At 48.1% G+C, this 24614-nt stretch overlaps 8 protein-coding genes across 8 annotated transcripts; 4 read left to right on the top strand and 4 right to left on the bottom strand.

Annotated features, from left to right (window-relative positions):
• Positions 1-73: 73 nt before the first annotated feature.
• On the bottom strand, positions 74-2671 carry N7537_002605 (Mitochondrial carrier protein; the record flags this gene model as incomplete). Its single annotated transcript, XM_056893663.1, has 9 exons — positions 74-151; positions 211-578; positions 677-781; positions 894-1025; positions 1434-1588; positions 1643-1779; positions 1836-2111; positions 2175-2498; positions 2564-2671. 9 exons carry the CDS (start codon positions 2669-2671, stop codon positions 74-76), a joined length of 1683 nt encoding a protein of 560 aa, XP_056758658.1.
• Positions 2672-3659: 988 nt separating this feature from the next.
• Positions 3660-4799, top strand: N7537_002604 (RNA-binding protein; the record flags this gene model as incomplete). The annotated part of the gene is made up of 5 exons (XM_056893662.1): positions 3660-3745; positions 4007-4063; positions 4120-4219; positions 4277-4691; positions 4747-4799. The coding sequence occupies 5 exons, from the start codon at positions 3660-3662 to the stop codon at positions 4797-4799; spliced, it is 711 nt and encodes a 236-aa protein (XP_056758657.1).
• An 863-nt stretch (positions 4800-5662) lies between these two features.
• N7537_002603 (uncharacterized protein) lies at positions 5663-9864 on the top strand (the record flags this gene model as incomplete). Its single annotated transcript, XM_056893661.1, has 5 exons — positions 5663-5928; positions 5994-8335; positions 8401-8886; positions 8942-9123; positions 9190-9864. The coding sequence occupies 5 exons, from the start codon at positions 5663-5665 to the stop codon at positions 9862-9864; spliced, it is 3951 nt and encodes a 1316-aa protein (XP_056758656.1).
• Positions 9865-9990: 126 nt separating this feature from the next.
• On the bottom strand, positions 9991-13594 carry N7537_002602 (uncharacterized protein; the record flags this gene model as incomplete). The annotated part of the gene is made up of 4 exons (XM_056893660.1): positions 9991-10209; positions 10265-10484; positions 10765-12981; positions 13059-13594. 4 exons carry the CDS (start codon positions 13592-13594, stop codon positions 9991-9993), a joined length of 3192 nt encoding a protein of 1063 aa, XP_056758655.1.
• A 930-nt stretch (positions 13595-14524) lies between these two features.
• Positions 14525-17485, bottom strand: N7537_002601 (DDHD family phospholipase; the record flags this gene model as incomplete). The annotated part of the gene is made up of 3 exons (XM_056893659.1): positions 14525-14663; positions 14712-15887; positions 15936-17485. Coding segments are annotated over 3 exons (2865 nt in total), but the record flags the coding sequence as incomplete, so codon positions are not given.
• Positions 17486-18420: 935 nt separating this feature from the next.
• Positions 18421-20699, top strand: sac6 (fimbrin; the record flags this gene model as incomplete). Its single annotated transcript, XM_056893658.1, has 5 exons — positions 18421-18559; positions 18615-18825; positions 18882-19573; positions 19630-20612; positions 20668-20699. Exons 1-5 carry the CDS (start codon positions 18537-18539, stop codon positions 20697-20699), a joined length of 1941 nt encoding a protein of 646 aa, XP_056758653.1. The 5' UTR covers positions 18421-18536.
• A 146-nt stretch (positions 20700-20845) lies between these two features.
• On the bottom strand, positions 20846-23926 carry N7537_002599 (Sterol O-acyltransferase; the record flags this gene model as incomplete). The annotated part of the gene is made up of 8 exons (XM_056893657.1): positions 20846-21073; positions 21125-21248; positions 21301-21626; positions 21680-21748; positions 22134-22506; positions 22556-23232; positions 23279-23420; positions 23474-23926. The coding sequence occupies 8 exons, from the start codon at positions 23924-23926 to the stop codon at positions 20871-20873; spliced, it is 2367 nt and encodes a 788-aa protein (XP_056758652.1). The 3' UTR covers positions 20846-20870.
• A 420-nt stretch (positions 23927-24346) lies between these two features.
• Positions 24347-24592, top strand: N7537_002598 (uncharacterized protein; the record flags this gene model as incomplete). Its single annotated transcript, XM_056893656.1, has 1 exon — positions 24347-24592. One exon carries the CDS (start codon positions 24347-24349, stop codon positions 24590-24592), a length of 246 nt encoding a protein of 81 aa, XP_056758651.1.
• Between the last annotated feature and the right edge of the window lie 22 nt (positions 24593-24614).

Raw genomic sequence — 24614 nt, 5'->3', positions numbered from 1 at the left:
GGCACCGAGAAAGTCAATGTGGCCAATGCATCTTTCACAATACATACACACCGCATCATCCCCGTCAAGTCCCTTAAACCTTGAAACCCTTGGAACGTCTGCGACCACGAGCCCGCTCGAACTTGCGGCCCTTGCTTCCCACGTACGGCTTCTGTTTTGAGTCAGTAAAATTGAATCACACCATCTCATTTGCCACTTGTAATCACGCACCTTGTCGGTGTGAGGACCGAAGCCGAAGTGCTTCACGGCCTCACGGGCGTTCTTGGGTCCACGCAGGAGGAGAGTGTTGGCACCGGTAGGAGCGCGGAGAGCAAGCTGGTCAAGGGTCAAAGTCTCACCACCAGCCTTCTCAATGCGAGCGCGAGCGGTAGCGGTGAAACGGAGGGCAGCAATCGACAGCTTGGGAACGGTCAAAAGGCGGTTGTCATCGGTGACAGTGCCGACAACGACGACGGTCTTGCCCTTCTGCGCCTCGCTGATGTTGGCGACAGCGCGAGAAAGGGAAACCGGGGGGCGGTTGATTCTCGACATGAAGAGACGACGGAGGACGGCCTTGTTGAAGTTGGACTCGGTGCGGCCTATCAAGTATCCCATATCAGCCTCACTAAAATCCTCATATAACGGTACACCTGCAGAAATTGCGCTGCAAACGAAATTCGGAATCGGGGAGTCATACGAGCCAAGAAGCGGTAGAGCTTCACCAGAACCTTCAAGTAGACGTTGTCGCTCTTGGGAGCCTTGCGGTGGCTGCTCCGCACATGGTGGCGGTCCAGGTCGATACCTGCGATTTATGAATTGTCAGTGGAATGGACTGAGAACGAGAAAAAAAGCAAAGGTTTCGAATGAACGCTGCAAGATGCGATAGTCGAGTGAATGGAGATGATTGAACATACCCATGGCTGTGTATTGGTCGACTTCCCGGGAAATAGCTTGCTGTCGCACCCGTATGGAAAGTGCAGGAGGTTTTTGATCCTTGACTTTCGGCTGGACAGTGGTGTGTGGGTTTAGCCCTACGCTAGACTTGACTAGGAAAGGCGAGGCACATGACTTGGCTGTAACCACGTGACACTTTTTGACCTTTTGTTCTGATTTGCCACCTGGTCACGTGGTGAGTGGATCTCGTTGTATCTAGCCCTGGAGAATTACTCCGTACAAAGTACAAATGAACCTTATCTTCAAGTTCTGCTAATAACTAGAGTATACATATCTATATCTACATATCTAGGACATCTAGGACATCTAGGTCATCTAGGTCATCTAGGTCATTTTTGTCCACTATTGTTTATATATTTCTGCATTGTGTATAATCAAATGTTCTGAATAGTAATGAGGAGAAATATCTACGTACATACATTATTTGAACTATTCTCTATCATTCAAGCCGACAAAGAAATCACGAGTCATTTCAAAACTCAACCAGCTGCTGGCCATACTGGGAGCAACTTTCAAAAGATTTGGCCCTATCCCCTTGAAGAGTCCACGTAGTCCCTCTTCAGCCACGATGACCCTCACAGCATCCCAGATTGAGGTGTATTGGTAACCCATTCCCGACATTGTGTTGATTTGGAATCGTCGACGTAGCACATCACTAAGGAACAAGTCAGTTTCACAGGGCTTAAGCCAATAGAGTAGAAGAACCGACAAAGGATAGGTACAGGTCTGGGCGACTGCTCCAGAAATCGCACCAGCCAGTAATTTTCGATATGAGCTGGGGTTTTTATCCCCTTCCGGTGTTAGATACTTGCGCACCGATTCGTAGGTCATAAAATTGAGTCCCACCTGTCGCTCGTTAGTTGTGACCAAATGACCAAATCAAATTAACTCGATAAACTCACGTATGGGGCTACTCCAGCAACGGTAGGTGCAATTCCACGGTATAAAGCCTTTGCCCCACCTTCATTTTTATAGATCATGGCCATTGTGGTGAACATGCCTGGCAGTTTTTGGTTTGGGTCTCTTGCTCCAAGATCGGCAAATGAAGCGGATTGAATGGAAAGCCGGGTTCGAACAATGTCCAGAGGATAGGTGATAGTCACTGAGGTGATGCCGGCAACACCTCCACAAACAAGGCGACGCATCGGGGTCATCTCACCATCGGGAGACTCTACAAACTAGATCAAAGAGATGTTAGTTTGCATCTAACCTTGGTTCCGCAGGGATAGGAATCAACCCACTTTTTTGTAAAAATTATAGCTCCCAAACTGTACTGCGGAGTAGGGGATAATGCGAATGCAGTTTGTTCCATTTCCTCGCATGAAGCCACGCCAGCCTTCTTCCCGCCCCATCTTCACCAAGGCTTTCCAGATTGACAATCTGTATTCTGTTCGGCCGACACTTTGAATTTGAAGAAGAATTTTCAATCGTTCCAGTGGTGACACTATTGTCCTGGAAACTGCACCAGCCACACCACCAGCCATGAATGCAGCCACCACGGGTTCGGCGAGGTTTTCTCTAGTACGAACTAACATTGAGGGAGTTTGATCATTAATCAGATCCTGCTTTAAACAACCAGTCAGCCTCCAAGCTCATATGGAGAAGGGGGGGGGGGGGGGGTCCTTCTCACCCTGGCTGGATTTGAACCAGAGGGAAACTTGGACATATTCTGCAAGACAGGCTTTCCTGTACCCTTCAACTCCTCTTTCTGAATAGCATCCTGGCGATCTAGGCTCATGTTGACGATATGCACATCCGGTTTCGTGGATGAGGTTGATAAAGCAGTCCTTTGTGTTTTGTTGTGTAATGATTTCCCACAATTCTTTGAATCAGAAAAATGAAGCTTGACTGTTGCTACAAATCAAATGCGATGAAGCACTATTGGTGTGGTGCTAGCCATGAATGTTGGTTGTTTCCCGAGGCTTGGTGATCTAAAAGCACATCATTGATCCTGTGTCCAGTGAATTGCTTGTTTAAATGGCCATATAACTGAGGTATAAAGGGTAATGTTGGTGGCTTTGCCAAACAAAAAAGGAGAAGCAAGCTCAAAAAGAAAGGGCTTTGCTATGATCGGATAGGTTATTGGACCGGAGTTGCTGCTTTTCCCCCTTCACTGTAAGAGATGTAGTTGGACAGGCGGGAAAAAAAGACAATAAACAAGAATAAGAAAGAAAAAGAAAAAAAGACCGCACAGATCAGTGAGTATGGTGTGTATGAAGGGTCTCAAAGGAGAGAGAAAGAGAAGAACATCCCGACTTACCGACAGACACGGTACCTCCCGATCCGCCACTTATATTACGTACCTTGGGGGTCCACGGGTAAGCTAACACATAAACTACATGTACATATAGTAAAAAAAACGCCTAAAAACCTCATATCATTGTAGACAAAAGATCAATTTGATCTAATGATTTTTTTAAATAAAATAGTCTACATTTCTAAATTATATAAACCATATTCTTATCACAAAATAAAAAGTATATAAAAAGAGGAAAGAAAAAAGAACAGAAACACTAAAATCGATTGCGTCATTGGCATGTTCGATCCACCGTAGCACCTTCATCACTAATTCTTTCTGTGCTCTGGGCTCTCTCTCTCTCTCTCTCTCTCTTCCTCATACTCTTTATCCTCTTGAAAGCTTCTTAAGCTCCTCTCCTTTCAAGTTTCGTCTTCTTTCCAGCTGACCCAATCTTCTTTCTTTTCCATTGCTCTGTGCTAACGGCACCATGTCTTCTCGCTCTGGAACTACTCTGTATGTTACCGGGTTTGGCCATGGCACCCGTGCTCGCGATCTTGCCTACGAATTCGAACGGTACGTGTCGCCTCTACCTTCGCACCTACGAACTTCGATTCCTATCCTTCCGACGACCTCCCGATGAAGACCATTGGCACTATATATGCCTTGGACGACACTCTTCTTTTCTTTCTTCCAACTAGCGTGACATTGGCATGGAAGCTTCTGTCTACATTGCCCCGTCTCACTCGGGCAACTGTTAGCTAGTCTTGGTCATTCCTCATCATAATTTCTCTCGATACCGGTACCTGGAGCTGGCTCAACTGATTTTGGAACTAGTTATGGGCGTCTTGTTCGCTGTGATATCCCTGCCCCGCGCACTCCCTCCAGCCGACTGTGAGTTGAATGATAATATCTGAAACCGCTTTACCTGTCTAATCTAAATCTTTTAGCTTTGCCTTTGTTGAATACGAGAGTCGCCGCGATGCTGATGATGCTTACCATGAGATGCACAACAAGCGTATCGGCCGCGATGATTTGCTGAAGATTGAGGTAAGCATATTCTCCCACCCGCAAAGTTTTGTTAAATCTCTCTTAACCTGTCTCCAGTGGGCACGAACTCCTCCATCTGCTTCCTGGCGCTTTGACTCTGGCTCTGGTCGTGACGCTCCCCGTGACGCCGGTCGCGATGCTGGCCGTGATCGTCGCCGTGATCGCACTCCTCCTCGCCGTGGTCGTTCCCCATCCCCTCGTCGCAGCCGTGGCGGCGACTATTCCCCTCGTCGAGAGGACCGGTATGAACGGGATGCTGACCGCACCGACCGCGACTACGACCGCCGCGACCGTGATTCGGACCGCCGTGACCGTGACCACGATCGACGTGATCGCGACCGTTCTCGTGACCGTTCTCGTAGCCCCGATGACCGCGAACGTGATGGCAAGGATGACCGGGAAAGACGCGACGATGATCGCGAGCGTCGTGAGGAGGACCGTGAGAACGGCCCCAACGGTGAGGACAGGAAAGGTCAGTCGCCTCGGAATCCAGCCTATAAAACGTTCTTTTCACTCACAAACAGCAGTACCCCTGGACCCAATGCCCTCTGCTCATGATGAGCTTGATACTGCTGAGTAGATCAACTCAGTATTACGTTCCGTCGCTTTCGACCCATGTCTCCCGTCATCATTCTGTTTTCGTCTACTGAAGGTGTCCTTCATTGCGGTTGTGCCAACTAGGGGGAAGGGGGGACAAGGTTATCGCCCCAGTATTGCTTTTAATACATCATGTGGCATATCTCGTTATCTCTTCCCCTACCATTTGCCTCTGTGTTTCTGATTTCAAATGGCGTGAAGCTTGCTCGTCAGGACAAGCTGGGGCCCAGTGAACGTGTGACCCCTGCTTCCCCTTACTTTTCTTTTTCATCTTTTGCTTTTCCCCGAGTTATTCCCAATATTTTTTTTTATTTTGAGGTTGGTAATTTATCCTGGTCAGCAGCTCGGATCCCACCGAAGCGAACGTCGAACGATCGTTCCAAGTCCGCGCCCAAATACTACGATGAATTCCGTTTCGCCCTCCGTCTTGTTCGCAGTTTTATTTGAAAGCGGTTATTTCAATTCCTCGCCCTCTTCGACCGGTCGCCATCCTCTAAACCACTGTAGTGCCTTTAGTTGTATGTGAAGTCAATGCTGTTGGGGATCAGTTTTTCCACAGCTTTGTTAATAACCAAACCAAAAAAAAAGGCAATAGCATTTTGATAAAATCTGCATTTTGAAAGTTGCCCGTGTGATAGCCATGACGTAGGAGATTTGCGGGGAACAGAGACTCCCACCAACCTTGGCATATCAAAGTAATCCAGACGAACCTTAGAAGTCTCATAATTTAGCCAACTTTCAGCTACTTTCTACAATAGGTACTATGGGTTCAGCAAAACAAACAGGAATCAGCATTGCAATCGATGTATTAACCTTCTTCCTCTCTTACTTATCCAGAAGACTGACATGGCAAAGAGAGGCGGGACATTTACGGATTGCGTCGGAAATCCAGGGACCGGTCGCTTAGAAGATGATATCGTGATTAAACTGCTCTCGGAAGACCCCGACAACTACAAAGATGCACCTTTGGAAGGGATCCGGCGCATTCTTTCCAAGTTCACAAGCCATGAAATCCCTCGTGGGGAACCTATCGATACTTCTTTGGTCCAAAGCATCCGCATGGGCACAACTGTGGCAACAAACGCGCTGCTCGAACGGAAAGGGGAGAGAGGGTAGCGCTGGTGGTAAGCAAGGGCTTCAAAGACTGCCTCGAGATTGGAAATCAGTCTCGTCCCAGGATATTTGATCTTGCCATCAAACGTCCTGATGTCCTGTACGAGGAGACGATTGAGGTGGACGAGCGTGTCACTTTGGAAGACTATGCAGAAGATCCGCAACGAAACACCAGTACCACTACTATCCGGGAACAGACCCGGGCAGAAGACGACCTTGTTCGCGGTCTTTCTTCGGAAGCAGTTCGCATACTAAAGCGTCCATCTGAGGGCTTGGTGAGATCCCAGTTAAAAGAGGCATACAGCCGCGGGATTAGAAGCATAGCAGTATGTCTTATACATGGGTACACCTTTCCAGACCATGAGGCACTGGTGGGAAGAATCGCCAAGGATATTGGCTTCCACCATGTGAGTTTGAGCCACCAGCTCATGCCAATGATTAAACTTGTGCCGAGGACCACTTCAGCCTGCGCCGACGCATATTTGACCCCTGCCATCAAAAAGTATATCTCCGGATTTCAAGCCGGATTCGAGGGTGGTCTGGGTAGTGAGAGTGTCAAACAACAAGCGGGCTCCAAAGGCGCACGCTGTGAATTTATGCAATCAGACGGGGGCCTTGTGGATGTCAACCAATTTTCAGGCTTACGAGCAATTCTGTCGGGGCCTGCTGGCGGAGTGGTGGGATATGCGTTGACTTCCTACGATCCTGTATCGAAGAAACCTGTAATAGGGTTTGATATGGGAGGGACAAGCACGGATGTTAGCAGGTATGGATCCGGCCGGTATGAACATGTCTTTGAGACAACCACCGCTGGGGTGACAATCCAGTCCCCCCAGTTGGATGTCAACACCGTTGCTGCAGGTGGCGGCTCGAGATTGTTCTACCGTAACGGTCTCTTCGTCGTCGGGCCCGAGTCAGCAGGAGCTCACCCAGGGCCCGCGTGCTATCGCAAGAGTGGACCACTCACAGTAACTGATGCCAACCTGTTCCTTGGGCGATTGATCCCAGACTTCTTCCCGAAGATTTTCGGCTCAGATGAAACCCAGGGACTGGATGAACAGGCCAGTCGGGTGTTGTTCGAGGAGCTAACCAAAGAAATCAACCACCAGTTGACCAAAGGGGGCCAAAGCCGAGAAATGTCCCCGGACGAGGTTGCCTTTGGTTTCATCAAGGTAGCCAACGAGACAATGACCCGGCCCATTCGATCTCTCACAGAGGCTAAGGGACATGACACTTCAAAACACAGGTTGGCTACGTTTGGAGGAGCCGGAGGCCAGCATGCCGTTGCCATTGCCGAGAACCTGGGAATTCAGCAAATTCTGATTCATCGGTATTCCTCGGTGCTCTCGGCATACGGAATGGCACTGGCAGACGTGGTTGATGAAAACCAAGAGCCTGAATCGAAGACCTGGGCTGATGATGGCAAGGAAGGGGTTCGGGATGCACTTGGTTCGAGAATAGAAGACTTAAAAAAACGATCCACGCAGAGGTTGCGAGACCAAGGCTTTGACAGTGATTCAATCGTATTTGAAGAATACCTCAATATGCGATACCGGGGCACGGAATCTGCCTTGATGATACTTAAACCCAGCAAAGAGGAGGCCGATCTTCACTTTGGAGGCGACGAATGGGCCTTTGGGGAGGCATTTATGAAGCAACACGATCAAGAGTTTGGTTTTACTCTCCCAGACCGGGATATCATTGTGGATGACGTGCGGGTGAGAGGAATCGGAAAAGGATTCAAAATATCTGAAAAGACCGTGGACCGGCAGATCCAGGAGTCCAACCCAAAGGACGTTTTGGTGGACCAAGAATATCGCAGATCTCTTGTCTACTTCGAGGGCGGCCGACGTGAAACGCCAATCTACAAACTCGACGACTTGAAGGTTGACGAGCGAGTGAGAGGCCCGGCGATCTTAGCCGATGACACCCAGACAATCGTGGTGACCCCAGGAGCATCAGCGCTCTTGACAAAAACCCACGTTGTCATCAATATTGGTGAATCCGATGCCAGCCAGTCAAATAGTAGCACTGACAATGTGGATCCTATCCTGTTAAGCGTCTTCTCGCACAGATTCATGGCTATTGCCGAGCAAATGGGGCGTGCTTTACAGAAGACAAGTGTAAGTACCAATGTAAAGGAGCGACTTGATTACTCCTGCGCATTGTTTGACGCAGAAGGCGGGCTTGTTGCGAATGCACCGCATTTGCCCGTCCATCTCGGTAGCATGTCAACCTGTGTACGGATACAAGCCCAGATCTGGCGAGATAAACTGAAGCCCGGGGATGTAATCGTGTCAAATCACCCGGAATTTGGGGGAACTCATCTCCCAGATATCACAGTACTCCAGCCTGCTTTTAGCCAGGGAAAGATCATATTCTATGTCGCCTCTAGGGCGCATCATGGTAAGACGTTTCCCCGAGTGAAAGAGACGAGAGGGGAAGGAACAGACATTCTAACCTGTATGAAGCCGACATTGGAGGAATTCTCCCGGGATCTATGCCACCTCATTCAAAGGAGCTTTACCAGGAAGGCGCAGCTATCAAAAGCGAAAAATTGGTATCAGAAGGCAAGTTTGACGAGGAGCGCATCACAGAATTGCTGTACAAAGAGCCGGCCCAATATCCAAACTGCAGTGGGACTCGATGCCTAGCAGATAACTTGAATGATCTCAAAGCTCAGATTTCTGCGAATAAGAAGGGTATCAACTTGATCTGCACTCTGATTGAGGAGTATGGTGAGGCTGTTGTGCAGTTCTATATGCACCAGATCCAAGACAACGCAGAGCTCAGCGTGCGAAATCTACTAAAAGATGTGAGCAAGAGATTCGCTGGTCGAGAACTGAGTGCGATTGATTACATGGATGATGGGAGTCCTATTCAATTGAGAATATCAATAGATGGAGACAAGGGAGAGGCAATCTTCGATTTCGACGGGACAGGTCCAGAAGTATATGGTATGGTCCAGTGACTCAAGAGGAAACTTGATGTTTATTGAACTGATAATGACAGGCAATATCAATGCACCGGAGGCTGTCACATACTCGGCGGTCATATATTGCTTGCGATGCCTTATTTCATCAGATATCCCATTGAACCAGGGGTGTTTGAAGCCAATTAGCGTTCGAATTCCTCCTGGAAGTCTTCTATCACCCTCAGAATCAGCTGCCGTGGTGGGTGGCAATGTTTTGACGGTAAGAACAGTTAGATATTGACGTTGATCATGGGCTCATCGTTTTTCTTTTTCTCTTTCTCTTCAGAGCCAACGAGTGACCGACGTTATTTTGAGGTGCTTTCAGGCTTGCGCTGCGTCACAAGGTGATACCAACAATCTCACATTTGGGTTCGGAGGGAATATGCCCGGTGAGAGGGAAACGAAAGGGTTTGGTTACTATGAAACCATCGCTGGCGGTAGCGGGGCTGGTCCGACTTGGGAAGGCACTTCAGGGGTTCATACACACATGACTAACACCCGAATTACCGATGCAGAGGTGTTCGAGCGGCGGTACCCCGTGATCCTCCGAGAATTCAGTCTTCGGCCGAATTCAGGAGGCAATGGTCAGCACCGTGGCGGGGACGGCGTTGTGCGAGACATTGAATTCCGTATTCCCGTGCAAGTCTCTATCCTTTCCGAACGAAGAGTCTACCATCCATATGGATTAGAGGGAGGTGAGGACGCCCGGTGCGGTCAGAACATCTGGGTGCGCTGTGTGAAAAAGCAAGACGGAGGGTGGGAGGAAAGATACATCAACCTCGGCGGGAAGAATTCCGCTCAGATGCAAGCAGGGGAGCGGATCATCATCCGTACACCCGGAGGAGGAGGATGGGGTCAAATTGGAGACCAGAGCCAGCTTCTCCAAGAGAAAGATCATCGTTGTGCTTGGAGAGGGGGTTCTATTGCCAACAATATAGCGACACAAGAGGCGAGTATGTGATATATGGGGAAATTTAGGAGTAAGTCTAGACCACCATGGTTTGATTCAAACGGTCAAGATCAATTTGATTATGGTGAAATTGTAAGGGCCAGTTATGGGCAACTTAAATCAAAGTGTCAATGGCGATTATGCTTCACTCTCCTCGTCACTTGTCGCCTCGATATTCTGCTTGGATGGACTTCGGTTGTGCGAATGGACCTGTCCTTGCTCTCCTTGGTCAGACTGGCCTCCCTCTGCCGAGTAGACAGGCCGAGGCAGAAGTTCCCCATTTTCTTTCAGTGCCTGCTCGATCTCAGGTAGAATGGAGACAATGGCAGCGAATTGATCCACGGGCATTGAGATACCCTGGATTGGGAATGAATATTAGCACGGTTTATTGCAGACTCACTGATCAACTGACCTTTTTCCCAGGCAACACCTGCCCGTCCTTTTCATAATATTCTCTGACATTCACCTGGGTTTTCCCACGGAAAGAAGATATAGTCACACGACGCATCCTGGATATTTCCCAATAGCGATCTCCATTGGGGTCGGTTTTGGCTTCCGCTATAGTGTTGACCTTGGCCTTTTTGGGGCGCACGCTATTGTCGGGCTCAGCGCCTGACTCGGATGAACGTTTCCTGGAAGACATGACTGAGAAATGATATCGGGGATCTTGATGTAAAAAGAGTAAGAGTAAGAAGTGGGAGGGCTATGTAGGTACAAACACGAACGCGAAACGCGAACACGTCATCACGTGAATGTCAAATCAATATAACTATAGTTATGTATATCACTATGTCTATCATTGATGATTCCTACTTGTAGTCTCCCATTTGTGTATATCTCAAATCAACATGATCTATTGAACACTAAAGTGTCAATACCCTAAGGCCCTGTAATAGAATTGAGAAGACAAACCCTCGAGCGACACTCTCAACCTGAAGACTATCAAAGATCTTCTCTAGCGCCTCTCGACTAGCAGCCGCTCCCATAACACTTGTTAAGGCCTGTGGGATCCCTCGCTGCACAAATAGTTTACGTGCGGTATCCCGTAACCGGATCTTCTCCTCCTCGCTAGGTGGAGGGGGCCAGGCTTGAACTTCCTCCTCCGTCGGAAGCGCGTTCTCGCGAAGTTTCACGAGGTAATCCCCTAGGGCGTCGTCTGAAGTGTGGCCTTCTATCATGGAATCTTGCAACAGAGTACGAATAGTTTCCAATGTCGGGCTCCCGGGACGTAGGATATACGATTTAGCAGCATTCAAAAGGGTCCGGCGTATGTTCCACGCAGACGACAAGGTGTACAACTCATTGATAACCGCAAAGATCAGCTCTACTGCTATTTGCGTCTCATCAGCTGTGATGGGATTTCCCTGCTTGGCGGGTTGATCAATACTCTGCCCAGTCTCTGATCGGCGATGCGATGAGGTTTGATCAATAGTTCCCGCTGCCTGTGTGTCAATTTCTGTAGTATGACCGCTGATATCAAGCGAGGTTTTAGAGGGTGAAACCGCTGTGGCCCATGCACCTTGCTCATTTGACGACTTGGAAATTTCGCCTCTTTGGATTTCCAGGGAGTCGCGATGGTACACCACAGGCGCATCGAAATTTTCGCTGCTTACGCCAGTACTATCGCCAAAATTGGACCGTGTCTGCGACAAACTGGTGCGACTGGAGTTGTCAACTTCAGGTTGAATCTGACCAACAGTGACAGCCGGTTTCTTGCCATTGGCGGTGCCTCCGAACACCCCCGTCATTCCTTCAAAGACGGCTTTACCACCCCCTGCCACTCCCTTAGGTGCACTGGTCAATGCACCTAGCATACCCTTGCCCATGTTTTCAAACGCAGTGTGACTAGGGAAAGAGAATACCGGTTTGCTAGGACCGATGGGTTCAGTGGAAGAACCAGCGTCCTTTTCCAAAAACCGGCGCATTCGATCCGTCTCGGCAAGTGACTCGTGCTTCATGGCATCTTGTAAATACCACTCAAGGTCCCGAGCGAGAGCTTGTCGCGTTTTGCCCTTCCAGGCGGGCAGTATCGGGTGTCGCTCCGAAAAACTTGAAATTTGATTCAATCGCGAAACGGTTCCCAGCATCTCGTGAAGAGACTGGAAGTCCGAATATTTGCGAAACACCATCCACCCAGTCGAGCGTGTTGATGCTGGTTCGACCTGTAGTAGATAATCCCACATGGGTCGCGACTTGATCTGGCCCTTTTCATCCCTCGCTCCATCATCATCTACCAACACCTGTGCCCCGTGAAGAATCAAAGGCGGCACAGCAGAGTCTTCGGATAATTTCGGGCTTGCAAGTAATTGCATATTGGGCACTGGTCCCTGATCTTCGTGATATTCGTTTTCATGAGTCGTGTTTGAAGCCACATCAGCCTTGAAAGGGTAATTTTCGTCAATTCGTTCGTCTTGGCGTGGCCGTTCTGACTCTGAGCTCTGCGTATCATGGGATGCAATCATAGCGCTTAGACGTTTCACCTCTAGAACTGCTTCTTCCTCTGTAGCCCTTGCCACATGCATTGACTGTCTCTGTGTGGCTTTGACGGAATCTCTCCTTGGATCTTCTGAAGACCTGGGAGCACCAACGCCCTGGTTCCGTGCACCTTCCACACCTGCATCGATAGCGTGCATGATTTCGGATTCACCGCCCTGCAGAAGATATATAATCCATTCATTGATAAATTCAGGACGGGCAAGACTGGTAACAGTGGACCCCAATATCACACCGGCAAAGACCTCACGGAGAAAGTCGCGTACAGCCGGACAATTGTAGGCCTTAGCATCCAAGAAATTCGACAGTATATCATCCGCAACCATGCCGAGTTTCTTCTTTTGTTGTTTCTCAGACAAGACATTCGCTAGGCTGCTATCTGGAAATTGTTCAAGGTACTGATTCACGGTCTTTTGGGCTTCCGCCGGGGAGGAGCCCACAGCGGTGAATGCTGCTGCAAGTTCATTCAAGAATACAATGACGATAGATGAGGAGTTGGTGAGAAACTGCAAAAATGTGTCCTCTGTTCGTTTCCGCGAGAGGTGCGAGGAGACTGATGTAATGAAATGAGTCAAAATTCTTTGACACGAGCCTGGGAAACTTGATTCGGACGGTAAAAGTGGCTCATACCAGTGTCTTTAATTGGGAATAAGCTACCTGTTTCAAAGTGGGAGTAGGGGGGTATAGATGAAGTATAGATGAAGGATACTTACTTGACATAGTCATTAATGACTGCATCGGTGAGCCTTCTCAGCGCGACAGCGGTGGCCGGTTGGAAGGTAGCATATTCCAAGTCTGCTGAGGACATATCTTCAATCGTACTTATAGAACCATCATCCCCCCCTTGGATGTCTGAAGCACCGGCCCGTTTCGGCCAGTCAAGGAGCCTGTTGGAGACTTCCAGCGCAAGTTCTCGACGCCTGTTGGACTTTTGCGCGTGTGATGCTCCGCCTGGGTGTTCGTTATCCGATCCCTCCCAGGACGCGTGCAGGACAACCCCAACGGCCACTCCAATCAGAAGCAGACCCATTCTCCCTAGGATAACGTAGGTGACAAGTGCAAGAAGCGCGAAGACTCCAAGGAGGGTCTCATTAGTTGAGGTCGAGAGAAAATTGAGAATAGCATTGATGAATTCCTTTGAGACTGCTGTATTCGAGATGGGGTCTTGCGTCGGGGGATTATTGTGGTCTTTGCCGGATGGAGATGCTGAAATGACTTGGGAGTCTGCATCATCACTGAGGCGACTCATTATGTTGAGATATCCCGAATTTGGAGGGTGTCTAGAATAATTATAGTCAACCCTCCATGTCCATCAAACGTGACCTTGTAGATCTGCGTAGACAATTTGACATGGAGCAATACAGGCAAGAGAAGATACGGGGATAGCAACCTTGGAAAATGCTTGGCGTACACCGTTGGCCAGTGCGTTCCTCGTACTCGTACTTGATATAACTTTATGAATGTGTATGGATCATGCTGTATATTCAAAAGATAGCTGTAAATAGTTGTATGTTGTATATTTTTATATATTATATGTATCCAATCATGATTTCCTTGCAAGCATGAGCTATAATAGCAAGGAATCTAAAGCTAAACAGAAAGGAGTTGATCTCCGCTATCCGAGTGAATCTGAGCATTCAAAGAGCATGCGCTTCATGCCAGATGTAAAGAGATTGCGGTTGGAAGAAGAAAAGGGAACTGCTCTACAGGGGGATAACGACCCCAAAACTCATCATGCCAGGACATCATCAGTATGTGATCCCCAAGTCACAATCACCAATGCCCTTGGGTTCATCGTCAGGTCAGTGCTCACCTTCTGTAGAATCCAAGTTATAAATTTCGACATCATTAAGAAATTCATAAATGGACTCTAGAGGAAGAAAAGTACGATCTGAGAGCTTTTCAACCTCATGTATTGAGGTTGGTTGGTCGTGATGAGATGATGAGAATTTGGACATAGTAAGAAAGAAAGAACAGAAAGAAAAACGAAAGATTTTGTAGGAGAATTTCAGATGACCTAATACTTAGCCGACCTCAGGGTGCTAGTCCCACTTGGGTTAGGTGTTTATTTACTAAGTACTTACTTACTAAGCCATTTCAAGGACTGGAGCAACCTTGGAAGTACACCGTACGGTACTCCAAACTTTTCGGATATTGTAGTGTTATTTTTGCAATAGTTTCATCTATGTTTTTGTTTTTGCTTATGCCTGTGTCTCCTAGAAAGCATCTGGGAAAGCATAAAGTGAGTGACATCCTCATCGCCCCAATAGGTGAGATGACTAGCAATGCTGGCTATTAATGAAATATCGAAGGCTCCTCTATATTCCTGTTAATAAGGTTCAACATTGTTGGGCATAGGGTCTTACTCTTGGATGCTGTAGTCCACACGACCGTTTGCATTCAAGGCGCGTACTTTGGCGTCCTCGAATTTCAGCCTCCGGTCCTGGTTAGTGTCGGCATCGGGATCTGGACTTTCACCATGATGGACACTCCTGCTTTTTTGGAAACCATCGTAAAGAGTTTCCAAATCGGATTCAATCAGTGTCTGGTAGTGATCATCGGATCCATCGGACCCATGCTGAACCGAGCCTGACTGTGACCGTCTATGGGTTGATTCATCACCTGGTTTACCAGCAGTGCGAGCAGCCGACGAGGCGTCATCGCCATTCAGACCCAAGCTGCGATTTAACAAACTGCTTGCGACACCCGTGGTAAAATTTGTCCACAGAGATCCCACACTTTGGCCCATGCGGCTACCGAGAATAGATAGACTCTGACCCGAGGTCGTCCAGAGACTTTTCTTCACCGAGGGTAGAGGCTGGGGTTTGAGGGTTGCCATCGCTGGAGATATCAGAGGCTCGACCCGGTAGCTCACCGGGTCAGAAGGATGGAAGATATTGTAGAGATCTCGACACTTCGGCGTTGAGATGATACCAGGGTTGTCGCTAAGCGCATGTCCAAGACCATGTGAGTCCAAGTCAATCTCAACATCCAGAGCATTTTGGCGATTTCGGGGACCCAAGGCAGAATATCCACCAATCGTCTTACCCTTGAGCATTTGAAAGAGTGCAATAGGGGATCCCAGACAAAAAAACTCTTCGCAATCAAAATCAAACGCACTTGAATCTTTGGGGGTTGAGTCGCCGCTCTCTTGGGCCATTCCTTTGGAGGCGCCATTCTGTCTGGTATGGGTTCCAGGTTGATGACACAAGATGTCAAATAGAATCGCGCTTCCAAGCGAATGGCCGCAGAGACTGACTGACCCCTTAAAAGACGGATTTTGCTTCCGGTACAGCCGGAGGATGCGATTGCATTCTTGGATGACAATATTGGAGATGTGTTCACAATACCCGCTTTGGTACAGAAGTACATCCATAGCCAAATCTGAAATGAGATTTCGAACAGCAGGTACACTTTCCAGTGTTATATCGGACAGACTGGGGTAGGCATCATCCTCGAGGGCGTCTGCATCAGTGAGATCCAGTTCTTTTCTGTTCTGTCGAACTCCTCGGTAAGGAAAGTCCAGAAGGTGGCGCCAGCACCTGCTTAAATTAGCAAAAATCAATGCCGAGTAAAGGGGCGCATCTTACACAGGAAGCACTTGAACGCGGCAATTCTTATCGCCGTCTGGGAGCGCTGAGTTCAACGCTTGAAGGTCAGGCGAACCTTTGTAGACAGTTTTCAGCGTCTTGCGCAGCACATTTACATCGTGTATGAAATTGATGCTTTCCAGTCGTAAGCCGAGTCGCTGGCCAATTCCATGGGTGACAAGAACTAGATGATCAACCTCGCGCTCTCTGTCCGCGCTGTCCACTTCCCTCGACTCTTCCATCTCCTGTTCCTCCTGCCTACGAGCCTGTTCTTCGAGGTCAGCTGGATTTTGCGGCTCGCCTGCAAGGGAGGACATTTGGCGTTCTAATGTTGATTTTGGTCTATTTTCGTAGTTCTCGAATTTGTCAGTAGAGGTTGACTTGAGGGTATCCGTGGCTTTTTCGGTCTTTTCTTTCAAGACGTCGTTCAAGCCTCTGGCAGCTGACTCGCCCTGTGGTTTTTGTTTCGGACCCTTTGCTTCTGGTGTCTCTTTTGGCTTCCTAGGCTCGAAACCGCGAACCAACTTCGTCCCCGGAACACCCCCTAGCTTTTGATACACTGAAGTACTGAAACGTGACATGAAATCATCATTCATCAGCCAGGCAGTCGTGGAATCTTGATAACCGACTATCCTATTCATGTAAGCGCCGAAAAGACGATACTGCTGGGGCTCCACCGCAGGACCGGTAGTGTTGAAATCATTCCCTGGGCCTCGGGGAGGAGAGTTCGGGTTGGTTGATTGAGGGGGTCTGGGATCTGGCTCATAGGTGTTGATTGGCACGCTTTTGATCTGACCAGGTCTATCTTCTTCGTTTGTTTGTGAATTCTGTTCTAATGACTGAGACCTCCATGGGCACAATTTGATATAGCCTTCTTCGAGCTGGGTAGCGAGATTTTCTTCACATGGTTTTAGGCCAGATCCATCCTGAATGAACCACGTTCCACGACGGACTTCGTATACAGGGCCAATCCAGTAGGTAGGACTCAACTCTCGTTGTTTCACGTCAACATTGAAAAGAAAATCCTCATTCACAGGCACTTTGGTCAATACCGGTTCGCTGTCGCAGGGCTGGTTTGGTTGGCGGGCATCTTCTATGTCTGAGAGTTTCTGAAAGGTTGTTTCGATGGACTGCGAGTCTCTCCCTGGGAAAGGGATGAATTTCTTCGGCGATGGCAAGGGCTTTTGGTCTGCCTTTTTCTGTCCTATGATGGATGGTTTTCGCTTGGGTGAGTCCACTGCGTAGAACCACCTGACTTTCATTGGAGGACAATCGGGAGGATAGCGTCGCAAGCTTAATCGATGCATGTGAGTCACCGTGTGGTCCTCCCCTTGCGATCGCTGCAGGACATCTGGTTTTTGGTGATCACCAGGCTGCGGTGTTGGGGTTGCGCTTCTTGGTGTACTCCATGGAGTGAGTGTCCCTAAGAACGACTTTTGCTCTGCACCCGCCATGGGGACAAGCGCCCGCCGGAAGGCAGCGAAACGAACCAACGTGAGCAGCTGGGTTGAGGAATGGTGGAAGTGAGGGTGATAAAGACGAACAAGATAAACTTAAAAAGAGTAAGAGAAACAAGGCATAGAGACGTGTTCAAAAGGTGTCAAAAAGCCGATAAGAGATGTTGGAGTTGCAAATGATGTAATCCCGATTTTAGATAACTATGCAATTACGTTGTACAACGTTATACCCGGTATACCCTTGGACATATCAACATATATATATAGTAAATGTATGTTTGTTCTTTTATATATTTTTATATAAAGTTGCAATGCCAATATTCATGTTTCACTGCATATTCTATAGAGTTAGGGGTTATAAAACATGAACTGTGTCAAATTCTTAATTTCAGCCTATATATATGCTTGCCATAATTTCGAAGTATGGAGGAAAAATAAGCGGATTAAGCAGATAGGATACTTATATATATACTAATAAAATACACAAGTTACTACCTAGGTAACTACATAACGTATTTCACCACCGAGCCGCCCACGCCAAAAACACATTGTAAATGCGATAAATTACAGCTTGATTTCTCAACAACGGCAGTTTATATAGTATTTAAAATTCTTATCAATAGCTATCGATATGTAATGGAATCAATTAAAAAACGCGGTTGTTAAGATATAGGGTTATAGAATATCGCATCTACGATGTGTTTTTAGGGTGGGCGGCTCGGGAGTGAAATACGTTTAACTATATACTATGTTAGGTAAGGTGTCGACGTCATTCGAAGCGAAGAACTTCCCGAATACGATAATACGAAAACACGGCGTTACTGACTTGATACTTACATCTTACATTCCCATACAAAAATACCCCTGGCGTGATGTACTCTGTATCGTTAACCAAGTACTTTCATTACGGTGTGGCTCATCCCCCCCCCCCCCCCCCCCCCCCCTCGGTTCGTGTATACCTGGCTGCCTCCCTGCACTGCCCACCTTTAGCACGGATCGGATTTCTTCTGATCATTCACTTTGACTCTTCACAATTGATCTGTTCAGGGTGTAAACAACCCTTCCTCTTTTTTTTTGTTGAAACCCGGTCTTTCCCTGGGTGACCACCCCACCTATTTTGCCCCAGGGTTGTGATTCTGACAAGATGAACGCCCTCAAGCTTCAGAAGTACATTTCCTCATCATTTAATACAACCACATGCTGACCATTGTGATTACTATAGGCGTTTTCCGCAGCTTGATCAAGGCGAGATCTTTTCGCTCCAGGATGCATTCAACAGATTGGACGTCGAAGACCGTGGATATCTTGATGAATCTACCGCGATCAAAGCCGCTCAACAATCAGAACGCCAGCCGTATGATGTAGTGCGCGCAGCATTGAAGGATGTGGAACTCGATAGCTCTCGACGCGTGGAACTCGAAGATTATGTTGATGTAATAAAACTTCCCCACTTCCCTTTCTCACCCCGCTGATATCAACGCCACGGCAGCTCGTTTCGAAGCTTCGAACAGCACCCTCTGAAGGTGCCCGCGCACCAACTACCCCTGCGGCCGTGATTCAAGGAGCCGGCGCTGGTACCGGAGCATCTCGGCATGTCTCCAAGGGCAGTGTGGGTGGACGAATCCATGTCCAGGGATCATCTTCCAACGTCACGCATACGATCAACGAAGACGAACGAACCGAGTTCACGCGACACATCAACGCCGTACTAGCGGGCGATGCGGATGTTGGCAACCTCCTACCTTTCCCCACCGACACATTCGAGATGTTTGATAAGTGCAAGGATGGCTTGGTCCTGGCAAAGTTGATCAACGACAGCGTACCAGACACCATTGATGAGCGTGTTTTGAACAAGGCTGGGAAGAAGATCAAGCAGCTGAATGCTTTCCACATGACCGAGAACAATAACATTGTTATCAACTCTGCGAAGGGTATCGGATGCTCGGTTGTTAACATCGGAAGCGGGGATATCATTGAAGTGCGAGAGCATCTCATCCTAGGTCTCATCTGGCAAATCATCCGCCGTGGTCTTCTTGGAAAGATTGATATTAAACTCCACCCGGAGCTTTATAGGCTTTTGGACGAAGATGAAACTCTGGAGCAGTTCTTGCGCTTGCCTCCAGAGCAGATTCTCCTTCGTTGGTTCAACTATCATCTCAAGAATGCCAAGTGGGACAGACGGTATGCCCACCCCGAACGAGAACAACTCAAGAAAGACATGTGGCTAACCGATGTAGGGTGACGAACTTCTCTACCGATGTCAAGGATGGCGAGAACTATACCGTTCTACTTAACCAATTGGCACCCGATGCTTGCTCGCGTGCCCCTCTCCAAACTCGAGACTTGCTTGAGCGGGCTGAGCAGGTCCTCCAGAATGCCGATTCGCTGGATTGCCGCAAGTTCCTGACCCCGACCTCATTGGTTGCCGGAAACCCCAAGCTGAACCTTGCCTTTGTCGCCAACCTGTTCAATACCCACCCAGGACTGGACCCGATCACGGAGGAAGAGAAGCTCGAAGTTGAAGACTTTGACGCTGAGGGTGAGCGAGAGGCCAGAGTCTTCACTCTATGGTTGAATTCGTTGGATGTTCAACCTGCAGTCAACTCGCTCTTCGATGACCTACGCGATGGCTTTATTTTGTTGCAGGCATACGACAAGGTCATTCCCGGAAGCGTGAACTGGAGACATGTCAATAAGCCACCAGCGTCTGGTGGTGAATTGATGCGGTTCAAGGCCGTTGAAAATACCAATTATGCGATTGAGCTTGGGAAATATAATGGTTTCTCTCTTGTCGGCGTCCAGGGCGCTGATATCACTGATGGCCAACGAACCCTCACTCTCGGATTGGTGTGGCAGCTGATGCGCCGTGACATCACCAACACACTCTCTGCGCTGGCCCAACGGCTGGGCAAACGCGAAATTACTGACACTGAGATGATCCGCTGGGCCAATGACATGTCTAGCAGTGGCGGCAAATCTTCCACGATACGCAGCTTCAAAGACAAGTCTATTGGATCTGGAATCTTCCTCCTTGATGTGCTCAACGGCATGAAGAGCAGCTATGTGGATTACGATTTGGTCACACCCGGTCGGACCGACGAAGAGGCATATGCAAACGCTAAGCTTTCTATCAGTATCGCCAGAAAGATGGGTGCCACCATTTGGTTGGTTCCGGAGGATATCTGTCAAGTTCGGTCTCGTTTGGTCACTACGTTCATTGGTAAGTTCATAATTTCGTCGGTATGGGAGGACTTGCAGTTTCTAACAAATGATAGGTTCCCTTATGGCTACCCACGAGAAGATGTAAAGAAATACAACAGTTCACTTTGGCCAATTTTTATGGCATTGCATACGTTTTTTTTTTTTTTTCCGTCTCCAATACATGTAAATCTGCCGCTTCTCAAGGCGAATCTAACCAAGTGTGGATTTCAATCAAAGTTTTATTGTTACCATGCTAGATGTTTGCCTCCCCGATTTATTAGAGGTACTGATCAAACCATGCGACTGCCTGTGAAAAGGCAGACTCCTTAGCAAAGCGGATTGTTGGCTTGGTGATATCTGCGCGGACAGCAAACCCATGCTCAACGCCACTGAACAAGTTGATCTGGTAGGGCTGGCCAGTTTTGGCGAGGATATCCTCGGATTCATGGCGCTTTGGGGCCGGGAAGATCGAGTCAGTTTCTATCAATATTTAGTCAAGACGCTGTAGCCGGATCATATACAATGACTCACCAGCCGCAGCAATGGACAACGGGCCTTGGATTGCTTGTAATTCCTCTGCGTCGACGAAACTGGGGTGTGCCACATAGGCAACATCGCAGAGACCTGGCTGGAGCAGTCGAACAGCATATTTTGCCTGTATCTGTCAACTCAGGCAGTAGCAAAACATATACGGGACATGAACATACCCCGAAACAATATCCAACAGCACCGACCTTCTCGCAGCTCATGTTGGACTTCATTTCCTTCAGGATCGCCTGGACCACAGGTTCTACACGGTCTAGCAGATGACCCGGAGGACCTTTTAGCCAGCTCATCAGATCGAAGCTAGCGGGGCGGTTGTTCAACGGCACCGGATCACCGTGGAATAGGTCTGGCATGACGACCAAGTAACCATTTGCCGCTAGCTGGTCTGCAATAAGCTGCGCATTAATGAAGCGGTGACCAATTACATCGGTGAGTAGTAGGATGGCACGCTTGGTAGAACGCTCGGGGTGTGAAATATAGACTTCGACTACGACCGTCAGCGAAACTGTAGTCTATCTCCAGGGAATCAGAAGTATGGACCATCGCCGATTTGTTGGAGTTGACCCTTGGCTTCGCCTTCGTGTTTAACGCCAATGGCGCAGCAGGCAGCTGGTGGATTAGATGTCATGTAGATACGGAGAGAGAAAGAGAGAAAGAGGTTATGTGTGTGCAGGGGAAGACCTCGGGAGTATATATAAGGCGGGTAATGTATGAGGGTCTGTGCTCATCTCGGCAAAGTAAATACGCGCATCTTTATGCCTTCGGTTGTAGAACAACAAATCAATATGCATCAAATCAACATATAGGCGCATTGTAGCCCCATAAGCTATGTGGGTGATTTCTTTACATGTGTTTATCATGGAAAGTAGTTTCGTGTTTGAGCCATTGCGAACCGTATCAAATCAAGCATAAGGTATCATTGAAGCAGTGACTATCCATGGATATCTAGGTACCATATGAAATCAAATGATCAGGTATAAGCTGCACAACAGACTTGGCCCCGTAAAAATGCCCAGCCAAAAGACGATGTTGCCCAACAAACGGCGACCTCGCATCAGACGAGTCCGGCTTAGCGCAACAAGCGGTAGCTGAGACATCTGAAGGATTAGTAGGTAACCTCGGAGCCGCCGGAAGATGCACAGCATGAGCAGCTCATGTACACATGCAGATAAGAGAAAAGTTATGAGACTAGCAGATACCCGCGACAAACGGTATTCGCTAATAGAGCCATGGTATACATGCCGAAACAAGAAGTTATGGACAGGACGGTTCCAATCCCGCGCGAACTGATCCCACGAGACCGAGTTCCACCAGTCGGAATAGAACCCTCGATCCGCAAACATGGTGATCTCGGCTACAGCATTGAGCTAGATGAAATTAGCAATAAATCAAGGTAGCAGACAGCCAGGGACCTACAACACATTCCCAGATCACGTAGAACGCCAGTAGATACTCCATCATGAACGGAAAAAGCAAGTCACCGAGAACCCAGGGAAATTCCCGGAGTCTCTGCTGCGCGGTCATTCCCTCCTCTTTCATACGCACCGTGTCCATTACCACCGGGTATATCCACGATTGAGAGACTGCGATCATGACCACAATGATGCCGAACGTGGCTAGTGTCTTCTCTGCGACGTAGAGCCAATCGATTTTCTTGGTCCGCGGGTATTCCAGTTCGTAGACCAATGTGGGCAATGCCATAAAGTCGCAGATATTTCCTACTGTCAAGTTTCGAGGATAGTGATTGTTGGTTAGTGAACACCGGCCCTTTAATCCCTCAGATAAGACCTCGATCTCCTGCTTGAGGAGTTCTCCGAGGGATTTCACCTGGCTCGGGTCAAGTGGAACGCCGGTCTCGATCGTTCCAATAAGAGATAAAAGCTGGTCGGTTTCATGGGACCGAGAATAGTTTCGGAGTTCAGAAGAGCGCTGACTGAAGTCATTCTTCTTGAGGTATGTAATCTTGGCACTGAGCTTCGTATCAACTGCAGAAGAGTACCCCATTTTGGCAGAAGTAGGATGTCCTCTTTCTCTGCTTTTGGTTTGGTGAAGACTTGCTTTCAACATATTTCGTTTGCGATACATTTCCGATACTGCCCTCATTAGCTCCTGCTCATGACCGAACGAAAATTAACATACAGTAGCCATTGTAAGCTGCATAGCTGTGTTGCTTCATCAGCATAGCCAAGCAGTGTAATACGATAAAGACAGTGTGCGTCCACGGCCAATCACGGTGGTATGCCCACCATATAACGGCTCCAAGGTATATAGTTTGCCAAATCTGCATAGGTCAGCAATGTAACAGGGTTGGAGAGGCAAATATTTGAGACTAACATTCTGAATGAGCCAACCGAGTCCGTTCCAGCGAATGTATCCCTTGAGTACCACTCGTTGTAGTATCAGACAAAACCCCGTAGACCAACAAAGGAGCAAGTCAGTCAGTCCGAGGACCATGACATCTTTATCCATCATGAGACGGATAATCTCGTTCTTGCCCCATATGCTGCCATATGTTCTCCAATTGTTGGCAGCAAGCCTGAATAACATCAGGGTCACCCCCATCCAGAAGAGAACGAAAAAGCCATGGAACTGTGGGGCAGTAGTCCCCAGATTTTGAAAGGTACTCAGTTGCCGGGTGAATTTCAAGTCCTGAAACCTGAATTTCCGTTTTTCACCCGACTGATGTGAGAGATTGTGCTTGAGGATCTCTTGTAGCAGCTCGGCATCGGCTGCGGTGAGCAAGTATTGATCATCTTGCTCAGTCTCGGTTGGTTCTAATTCTTCCATACTTGTGCATCACAGTAGATTGTTTCAAATCTCTGGGTTTTTAGAAATCTGTAGTCTGTTTTGTTTTCCCTTGGCGAGATAAAATGCGGTAAATGCGGTAAATGCGGCAAATGACGAGCTGTGGTTCCTGGATTTGGTATATCTAGAGATATATCTAGAGATATAGAGTAAAATTATATTAAATAAAAGTGACGAGGTCAAGTATCAAGTATCAAATAGAAGAAGGTAGAAGGTAGAAAGTAGACCGATGTATAAAGTTATATATATAGCTCTAAGCTTCTGCGTCACCTGAAATTGTGTTTCTCCGCTTTAGCTCTCTGCCCCTGGAGGTTTGGTCTCTCTCTCTCTCTCTCTACCTCTACCTCTACCTCTCTCTTCCTACCATCCCATACTATCCATTGACCCGTACTTCATTGAACAATGGATACACCACAAACTCCTCAAGTTCAGGTTCTTGGCGAAACCCCCGAATCAACACAACCCGAACCCAATGCGACTGCCACTGCAAACCACAATTCCACCGAGGTAGAGATGGGAGGAACACAGGACACAAACCAAGCTGAACCTGAACCTGCGCAACAAGATGCGACACTTCCAGATGCGCAGGCAGAGCCAGAGCCACATGCCCTGGCAAAGAAGAACTCGGGGTTCAACTTTCTTGAGTGAGCATTCTTTCCCCAAATATTTG

Source organism: Penicillium hordei (genome assembly GCF_028827395.1).
Source record: "Penicillium hordei strain IBT 12815 chromosome Unknown utg000001l_segment0_segment0, whole genome shotgun sequence".
NCBI classification, from domain to species: Eukaryota; Fungi; Ascomycota; class Eurotiomycetes; order Eurotiales; family Aspergillaceae; genus Penicillium; species Penicillium hordei.
Note: the sequence above shows the minus strand (reverse complement) of the source record. Positions and strands in the feature narration are given on the sequence as shown.